This window comes from Carettochelys insculpta, chromosome 8 (genome assembly GCF_033958435.1).
Source record: "Carettochelys insculpta isolate YL-2023 chromosome 8, ASM3395843v1, whole genome shotgun sequence".
Lineage (NCBI taxonomy): Eukaryota > Metazoa > Chordata > Testudines > Carettochelyidae > Carettochelys > Carettochelys insculpta.
Genome location: NC_134144.1, coordinates 34,745,342 through 34,755,125, shown reverse-complemented (window position 1 = coordinate 34,755,125; position 9,784 = coordinate 34,745,342). Strand labels below are relative to the sequence as shown.

At 38.3% G+C, this 9,784-nt stretch overlaps 1 protein-coding gene across 1 annotated transcript; it reads left to right on the top strand.

Annotated features, from left to right (window-relative positions):
- The first annotated feature begins 649 nt into the window (after positions 1-649).
- Positions 650-9,559, top strand: CDCA7 (cell division cycle associated 7). Its single transcript, XM_075001319.1, has 9 exons — positions 650-770; positions 1,175-1,285; positions 2,938-3,198; positions 3,503-3,580; positions 4,449-4,640; positions 5,121-5,261; positions 5,497-5,646; positions 6,686-6,822; positions 7,193-9,559. Exons 1-9 carry the CDS (start codon positions 693-695, stop codon positions 7,221-7,223), a joined length of 1,179 nt encoding a protein of 392 aa, XP_074857420.1. The 5' UTR covers positions 650-692; the 3' UTR covers positions 7,224-9,559.
- The last annotated feature ends 225 nt before the right edge of the window (positions 9,560-9,784 follow it).

The window sequence follows — 9,784 nt, the reverse complement described above, 5'->3', positions numbered from 1 at the left end:
GGCTCAGGCAGAGTATGCAATATCCTCTAGGGGAAGACAGCACATAGATGTAAATGTGGGTCTCCATCTACAAGTCAAAACCTTAAACTGATAAATGATAAAAAGAAAAGCCACGAAAAGATAACTCATTACAACCCAGTAATGGTACTTAATGAAAAAATAAACCATTGTCCCTAAAGCAGTTTTGCTGGTGTTACTTTTTTGAGTACTCTGTGCTGTTACAAAAATGTAGTTGATCAGTATTAAGTTTCAGAAGTTAAACTACAAACTAAAATGGTGATTTCCAGATGCCAGTCTCATTCTGAGATTCCGCGTAACAAAGTAAAACTTAAAGGACTTTGAGAAGTGATGTGACGTATTTTGGTGGGATTTTTCACAAAATCTATTATTCGTCAGAAGACAAAACATAATACTCAAGGATAAATCACTTACGTTAGTGACCAGAAATGCATTAGTACAGAAATGCTACTCAATTTTAATTTTTGAGTTGTACTACTTATCTCTTTTCAGTGCTAATTATAGATTGAATGTTTACAAGAGTATTGCATATCTAAAAATATAACCACATTAGGCTGCTTGAGCATGTTTTTAATAGCTAGTGTACTGTAATCTCCTGTTTTAATAGTATTGTCATCCTCCCCTTGCAGCGACAGAATCTTTTAGGAAAGAAGAAGCTCTTAACATTCCGAAATATGAAATTGATCCCCATGGAAACCTCATCATCGGATGACAGTTGTGACAGTTTTGGTTCTGATAATTTTGCAAACACCGTAAGTACAGTGTACAGATAAACAGAACTGTATGTAGTGAGTTGAAAATGTCCCACATGCTTCTTGTGATTTAAAGCTGTTTGCTTGCTTGCATTTCTATACAGTAGCTATGAATCTACAGTATGCACTATAATTTCATTTCACTTTTTGCTTGTGCTTCTAGGTAGTAATTGTTGGAGGCAGATTAGCTATTTATTCTATTCTTTGAAATGTCGCTTAAACTAACATGCCTGATGATTTGCGGTAACAGCTCTGAAATCATTTGTAAATTCCTGAACCATTTTGTTTTCTTTGTTACAAAAGCTGTTCTCTTGTAGTGCACTTGTAAATGTGATTTGCTGTGTGTATGGTTCATGAAAAATTGTTGTTGTTTTTTTTTAAAGGTGTTTTTATTTTTTTCACAGAAACCCAAGTTTAGGTCAGATATCACTGAAGAACTAGCTAAAATTTTTTGTGAGGCCTCAGATGATGATTCATTCTGTGGTTTTTCAGAAAGTGAGATTCAAGATGCATTGGTGAGATATGCAAATTAACTCACTCATTTTTAAAATTTAATTACTGAAATATTACAGCCTCTAGTACAGTTGACACATAGCTTTCCTTAACTTTAAAATTGCTCCTATGAGTGTATAAGAACATGTGAATGTGTAATGTGGAGAGGACAAAACTAAATCTTGAAAGAGAAAATGTATATTTTAGAAAAAATATGTTTTTTCCAGATTTAAAATGTAACTAGTACAGATTGAACTTTTGCTTACTGAATGTATTCTGTTCATGACCATCTTCTACTTTCTTTTAAAACTGTTGGGACAAGGGTCATCATTTTGATGAAATCTGTTAGCTAGCATAGCATGGTAAAGGTCTTCGTGGCACTTGTACAGCACAACAGGAAACAGTACAGGAAATTCTGCACTCTGTAGGTATTGTAAAAATTGCAGTAGATGGTAGAATTTCCCTCTTTCTATCTTTAATCAACAGTAAAACATTATAGCAAGCTTATTGCATAAAAAATAGCCCAATAGTAAGTATTGAACATTGTAAAGAGCAATATACTTAAATTGCATGTAACATGGATTATTGGATTATAATGTCAAGGGACGTCCAGAGAAGAGTAGATGCTCTTCTTGTGAAAAGAATACACCTCTAAATTAAATAGTAGTACAGAGAGCTAACGCTGACAAGAGTAGGCACATGTGCTCAGAGAGCAGGGACAAGCAAAAACAGCATGAAAATTGATGAGCAAAAGAACTACTTATCAGATTGAATTCAAAATTATAGAAAATGGAATTATTGGTTTGAGCTTTGATTGATAGAAAAAGAGGTGCTAATGGTCCACAGCAGGGTTTCTGTTAAACTGGTTAGTCCTAAATAGAAGCAATTTTATTTTGGTTAAAGTAAGATAAGGCTTATCACCAAGCAGATAATTAAGCAAACCTGTCTTCATTGGCATCACTAGTAAGTTCTCCTTACAGCTGCAAACAGCATCAGGATACTAAGCTGACAAAATACTTGATTTGGGATGATAATTGTCTCATTTGAGTAGGGATTGTAAATTATCCTGTGAGCAAGTACCAGTTTGCTAGTATTGTGACAGAGAGATAGCCGTGTTAGTCTGTATTCTGTCAAAACACAAAAGCAGTCAAGTAGCACTTTAAAGACTAACAAAATAATTTATTAGATGATGGGTTTACGTGGGACAGCCCTACTTCTTCAGATCAACAAGAAGTGGGTCTGTCCCACGAAAGCTCATCACCTAGTAAATTATTTTGTTAGTCTTTAAAGTGCTACTTGACTGCTTTTGTGTTTTGCTAGTACTGGTCTTGTTTTGTTGTACGTTGACTTCTTTGTAGCTCTCTGAGAACCACAGTGGGAAGCTTGTACACCCATATGGAATAAAGTGCAGGATAGGGCTCCTAAAGCATAGTAACTCAAACTACAGTTTTCTCTGAAATATTTTTTTTTACTAGCTAGACTTAGGAGCAAAACTAATCTGTATCTTTCAGTGTATTTGAGCACCACAAAACTTGTTAGGGGATTTCATGGGTAAGTTTACCCATGACTTAAAAACAACTACTAGATTTCAGGCTGGTGTCCTACTTTTAAATAAATGTGCTCGTCATACAGCAATTCAGCATCATTCATAAACTACAATATTGGGTTTTGATAGAAATTGGAGTCAGACGATGAGGACAGTGATTTGTGTGCTGGGGACAAGTCGCAGTATGGGAAACGTGAAAGACCCTCGATTCCTCTGAAAGTGGCTATGAAGTTTCCAACCCGAAGGTCTAAAAGAATAACGAGCAAAATAGCAACACCCCCTGCAATGCAGCCACCTATTCTGGATTCTGATTCTGAGTCTGACTCTGATGAAAAGGGCCCCAAATTCTTAGAGAAGAGAGCTCTAAACATAAAGGAAAACAAAGCAATGGTAGGTATACAGGAAAGTTCTTCCGTGTATTTTTTCCTTCACGTCTCTATGTACTTCTCTGCTTTCATGTGAGGTTAATGTTAATAGAAGTTATATGACTGTATTAGCAGAAGTTTAGAGCTCTGGTGCTGCACAACCCACTTACAGACACTAGGATATAAAGATAAGACATAAAAGTGAAATTCAAAGAATATGACTGCATTTCCTATAAGGCACTTGTACGTCTAGGCAACTGCCCCAATCTAATTGCCTGTAATAGCACATAAACTTTTTAAAAACTATTTGTTTTTTGATTTCCTTCTAGCTTGCAAAACTAATGGCAGAATTAAAAAATGTCCCTGGTATTTTCACTGGAAGAAGATCATTGTCAACTACCAGCCCAGTAAGTAGAATTTAGTTTCTTTGTATTATACTTAGTCGTTTGAGTGACTTTACATTTGAATTAAAAAAAACCCTTTCAAATGAAAAGCTTAAGATACCAAGTAAATCAAAGTCCAGTTGTTCAGAATTTTATTACTTGTTAAAACAATCACCGTCGTTGTGCAATTCCTTTTTGATTTGCCATTCTGTAAAAACTGAACAATGTACTTAGTCATAGGCACCTGGAAGACTTATTATCAAAGGCAAACTAAAGCCATAAAACAAAACACAACACCTTTCTAAATGTATTTACATAAAGAGTAGGGAGAGGTGAGAGGAGGAACCTCAGGCTTCAACGATCAGAGCTGACTGTTTGAATGTGCTTGAATCCAGATTCTGTTTTGGACCCATCTGTATGTTTTAGGGCTGCAATGCCAGTCTGTTTAAGGAAGCAGCATGAGATTCAGGAATCTCTGGATTCAAGCGTTAATGATGACTTGCTTGTATGACCTTGCTGTGCCTCGGTTCCCCATCTATAAATGGGTAAAGATAACATACCCTTCTAAGTAAAACACATTGAAAGGTACTGTTAGAGTGCTACTTATTTGATTATTAAGGTACTTGGAGTCCTACTGAAAGTAACTGCTTGTCTATAAAGCAGACAAGCATGTCGAAGCCTGTTGAGACTCCTGTGTTTACACAAGTGAATTGCTGCCTTCTATTTTACATGGTCACTGACTGCTTCTTGGGGCTTCATATGTTTCTACAGTTTTGCTGAATTGTAAATGTAGTAACTATGTTCTGTTTTCTGTTCTAAAAACAAAGTTATTTTGTTTTTTCCCCTTTTAGAGGCAAAGGGCTTTGTTTAACCCCTTTATTTTTCGTTCCAGCGACCAAAACGAGGCCCAAGAAATTCATTTCCCCAATATGCTTTAAGGAGGAACCCAGACCGAATTTCTCGCCCTCATACACGATCTAGGTCTCTGATTGATGGGCCACCTAGTCCTTTACAAGAGGAGGAGGAAGAAGATGACAGGTACAGCTTAGTGAGGCGAAGAAAGATCTCAAATGAATACTCAGAGGTAGGTTTAATATGTTGGTCCTTTACAATAGAACATTCAGTATTTGTTATTCAGATAAGTGCAGGATCTGCCTGGTTGTTGGTCTTTTTGACAGAACCAGAAGCTCATTCAACACTAGCTAGAACTCCAGCCCACACTGAAACTAATGGGGGTAGGGATGTGTGCGGAAGGGGTGGGAAAAACTGGGCATGTGTTGCGCAGTTACAATTTTTATCATCACAGTAGAGGAATTGCCGCCTTTCTTCACTCTAACAAGAGATAAACAAAAATCAAATAGCATTTGATTTTTATTCTGTTACATTTCTATCACTAAACCTGGAGACCCTAACAGATTTTTTTCCATTAACTCAATACTTGTCCACCAACTGAAGTGCAGATATGTATCTCAATCCCTTAGACAGCTTTGAAAATCTGAGCCCTTGAGTGGGTCATCTGGCCACAAAATAAAACTTCTTATTTTGATTCTTGCACACCCTCCAGCAAGAAATTCAAACTCGCAGGAGAAGTCGCCCTGGTGCAATGGCTCTTCCTCACATAATACGTCCAGTGGAAGAAATAACAGAGGAGGAGTTGGATAACATCTGCGAAACTGTGCGAGATAAAGTATATAACCAGGTTATGGTAAGTAAGCGTATTGCAAATCTGCTAAGCAAAGATTGCATATATGAGGCTAGCTTTCTCTTTACTTATATCCTCCTTTGGGTTTGTCCGTAAGAATGTCCAGTCCTGGAAGAAGTATTAGTGCAAAGCGCTGAACTGTGATGCAAGGGATTGCGTTGGCTGTTAATTTGCTGTTTCATTAACTCAGCCTACAGTTTTGGCTTTGTTGTGTCCTGAGCTCCTGTTTGTGTTGCAGGGATCCACTTGTCATCAATGTCGCCAAAAAACCATAGACACGAAGACAAACTGTCGTAATCCAGACTGTGTAGGTGTGCGAGGTCAGTTCTGTGGACCTTGTCTTCGCAATCGATACGGGGAAGATGTCAGGACTGCATTGCTGGATCCAGTAAGATACATTTACTGTAGGCATGGGATTTATCATGCTCAACATAGGAGAGCCCTGTTCCTGGAGTAATGTATCACAGTTAATGTTAAAGATAGGATGTGGGTGGGCAAGCTGTGTTTTAATGCCCTTTAATACTGTAACTATATGACAGAGCATCCTGGATGTGTATTCAGTGAAGCCTAGAGCTCTTCTGTATCCTGACACCGACCCAGGCTCTTTATACAAGCCCTGTCAACAGAACTGTACACAGGCACTCTGTCGACAAAACACTGTGTCAACAGATGCACGATTCCTGATCGGGAACAGAGATAACACTGCCGACTGAACAGCTTACTTTTGTCAACAAACTGTTGACAAAGCGCTTTAGCCGTGCAGATGGTCGGCAGGTTTTGTCAACAAAGGAGCTGTTCTGTTGACAGAAGCTACCCGTGTAGATGTGGCCTCAGGGTCCAGTTGCTCTGCTTCGGTGAACATTTATGCACAGTGGTGCAGATCCGTCAGTGATCGTGAAGGATGTGCCCTTAGTAGGGGTTTTGTGAACGCCTGTGCCACTAAAGTTCCTTTTGCCATTCCTGCTTCATGGCACCACACTTTTCCTGTAGCCATTCTGGTAATAACTATGAATTATGCAAGCACTGCAGCCATTAAAGCATATTCTTGAACTTAGAACTACTGAATTATCAAAGCAAAGTGGTTTCTCTTTTGTCTAGCTTTAGTGTCTGTGTTGGTAGGGAGAGAAATGTTGCCTTACGTTCTACAGCAAGCAACAGAGCAGGAATTCAGTCAGCTGCCTTGAGCTGGGAAACAGCTGCCACTATATTGGGTCTGGAAGGGAGAGGGAGCCATTGAAAATATAGACGGTGCCTAGGACATTGGAAAACGTCTTTACTCATAAACACTAGTATTGGTTGGCATCTCTTGATTTTTTTGAGACAGCGCCAAAGAGGGAAGAGGATGACGAGAGCCTTTCAGAAGGGGTGGTACTTGAATGAATCTCTGAGATTTCAGTTTCTTTAAAAGGTGTTTTATTCTTCTTCAGAACTGGCGATGCCCACCTTGTCGTGGAATCTGTAATTGTAGCTTCTGCAGACAGCGAGATGGCCGGTGTGCTACTGGTGTGCTCGTTTATTTGGCCAAGTATCATGGCTATAACAATGTTCATGCTTACTTAAACAGGTGATTGTTGTTTTCTTTTTTTGTCCCAGTTTTTTGTGTTAGGCAAAGGTCTGAAAGTCAGGAATGGAGAAATCCTGGCATCTCCACTGAATTGTTTTGAATTTTCAGTTAAATCTCTTAGCTTCAGACCTATCATCTGTGAAATTAAGATAATCTCAGAAGGTTCAAGTGGGAATTGATTATTACTACTTACTAACATGCAGAGTGGTGGGTACCAAACACCAAATACTTATTCTGCTGGCACCGAAGGCCAGTTAATACTTATTCCCACAGCTTTCAGGCTGAATCTAAACTGAATGGAAATCAAGTCTTATAATGGATCAGTCTGCTCTTCTTGAAACTAAAACTTGTTTCTCTTTGTGTTTTGCAGTTTGAAACGTGAACTTGAAATGGAAGATTGAGGTTGTGAAGAGTTGTCAGTTGCACATTTCTGCATTCATGTGCTCTTTCATCCCTGTCAGACTTTGTGTACAGTTAATTGTTCAAACATCTGTGGGTTTTAATCCCAGGATGATCAGCATTTTTTTTCTCAAAAAGGGAGAGAGTTTTAACAAGATGATCAATACCTTTTCAACAAATCATATTTGTGTCTTGGGCTGCAGGCAGTGGTGCTCCTGTAAACATTTTTAGAAAGGCTCTTTCTTTCTATTTCCTGTTATGTAGTCTGGTTAGCGTCCACTTTGTTTTCCCCTTCTTTCCTGAAACAGGAGGTAAGACTTGATGTGACTTTAAACTGATAGTGTCTTGTTCAGTTGTCTTTGCTGCAGTGTTTATCAGCAGTTAACAGTTATTGGAAATGTTAAGTGCATTTAAAATGCTAATAGCTGTTTCACATGGGCCCAAGTGGAAATGTTAGATATTAATCCTTGGTCTGGTAAAACTACTTTAATTTCTGTCTCTTTGAAAATTAAGATTATGTCAGGAAGAGTAACAGTAGCAAGTGGAAGCTGAAACTGTTAAGCATGGTGAGAGATCTGCTTTAAAATTAGCAACTCCACAATTATTACTAGCCCCTCTAGTTTAAAGAGTTAAAGCTTACTGGAGATTGTTTTAAAAATTCTTTACCGTGAGTAGACTTCCAGCATTTGATTTTATATGGTGCTCAGAAGTGCAAAAGAACAGTGGGGACAAAAATGCTGCATAAATAAGAAATTTAACGTAAACATTTAAGGTTCCATGGGTGACAATAAGGGGAAAAGTCTTGATGGACTCTGTGGTTATGTTCCTTTGCATTGTGAGTATGGGACACTGCTGAAAACTTCTAGGGCAGCCACACTTTTCCTCACTGAACTAGTACTGGTGCAGCTCCACAACGATAGAAATGGTGGAAATGCTACTGTGGGCTGACTACGGTAATGGAACGTGTATGCATTGTGTTTATATATGAGGGTTTCCACTGTTGCTGTCAAGTGATGCTGCATCAGGGCCAGGTCAGTGGTGAGACAGTACTGGAGTGTAAGTGCAAGACCTAACTCAGATACAGGCAGAAGGTCAGTTCAAGGAGCATATTTAATCAATCACAAATTAGATTGCAAAATCAAAAATAATAAATCATATTTACTGCTTCTAGAACTTTATGGTCTTCAGCCATGTGGAACCGGAGCCTGAATTTTCTTTTTTCTTTTCTTTTTCAGGACCTAGTGGTTTCAAAACCCATAGTTAGGTTAGAGCCTATCTTGTTACGAAACCCTTCTAGCTATGTAGTACAGCTCATATTCAGGAAACAAAGTCTTTTAAAAAGAAATGAAATATCCTGACTTATTGGATATTAAATGAGACTTCAAACCTTTCCCCTAAAGGCTAAAAAATAATAGGCTAGGAGTGCAGATGTAATGGTTGAAAACATTTTGGTAGTATTCACACGTGTTTTGTCCTGATCCTGAGACAGTCATGCTGTATTCCCACTTAAAGCAAGTCTGAGCCTTGCCATAGAAAGTTATTTTGTATGACACCGTTAATGAACCGTAAGTGTAGCTACAAGCAAGGACTTAAAGGTGAAGGGATGTGCTGCATGGATGACACCATTGTATACTCTGTGTAATGGAAAGCACTACATTGGAGGGGCCAATTGAATGCTGAAAAATATTGTACAGTTAATGGAGACTTAAAATGTAATATTGTTAATGAGCTCAAGCTTAAGTAGTAGAATAATCTTGGGTGTGTTGAGCCCTAGAATTACACATGGTCCTGTGTCTTTCTGCTGCCAGGCAGCCTTATGCAACATTTCCCCCCCACCCCCCCAGTGATTTTTGCCCCTTACCACAATTCAGCAGGTCAGACTGCAGCAAGGAAGCTTACTAAGCTAGAAAGAGACTTTTCAAAGGCAATTAGGCATCCTACAACTCCCACTGCTTTTTTATGACTGTTATTTTGTCTCTCTGAAAACCTCCTCACTGCCAACATTTTCTTTTAATTGTGTCAAAGCTTAAACCAACTCACAGTCTAAGGTGCATGGCATTCATTGTAAATACAGCGAATATTTTCTTATTGATCAGAAATCTAAGGTTGATCTTTTGCATTTCATCAATAGGAACTTTGGCAAGTATAGGTGCTGTAATCATTCAGATAATCTACTTGCCATATCTGCCTTTGGGTTGCTAAGCTGTGTATTTCTGAAATGTTTGTATTAAGACAAGACCTGAATGCCACCTTGAACGTATTATGTGGATAGGTGCTATAACTGAATCATCTGATCTACAAAGTGCTGTACAAAATTTTATTTTGTTAATAAAAGCTTTGCCAAGAGTTTCTGCCTTTTTTTTTAAATATTTCAGTTACTTAGGTTGTCTTGTGCTTGTTTGCGTTGTTGTTGTTGGTTGGGCTGATATTTATGTTAAAACTCACTAAAGAATTAATGAAAAACATCAACTAAATGCATGGCCAACAACACAGTCTCAAATAGAACTGTTTCCACTTTCTGTAAGATTCCATATGGTGTGTTATTGATGTGACAGCCATTTGA

Coding starts and splice junctions, on each gene's coding strand:
- CDCA7 (XM_075001319.1), top strand. CDS start 693: ATGAAATTGATCCCCATGGAAACCTCATCATCGGATGACAGTTGTGAC. Junction 3,581..4,448: donor CATTGTCAACTACCAGCCCA/GTAAGTAGAATT, acceptor TTTTCGTTCCAG/CGACCAAAACGAGGCCCAAG. Junction 5,647..6,685: donor GGACTGCATTGCTGGATCCA/GTAAGATACATT, acceptor ATTCTTCTTCAG/AACTGGCGATGCCCACCTTG.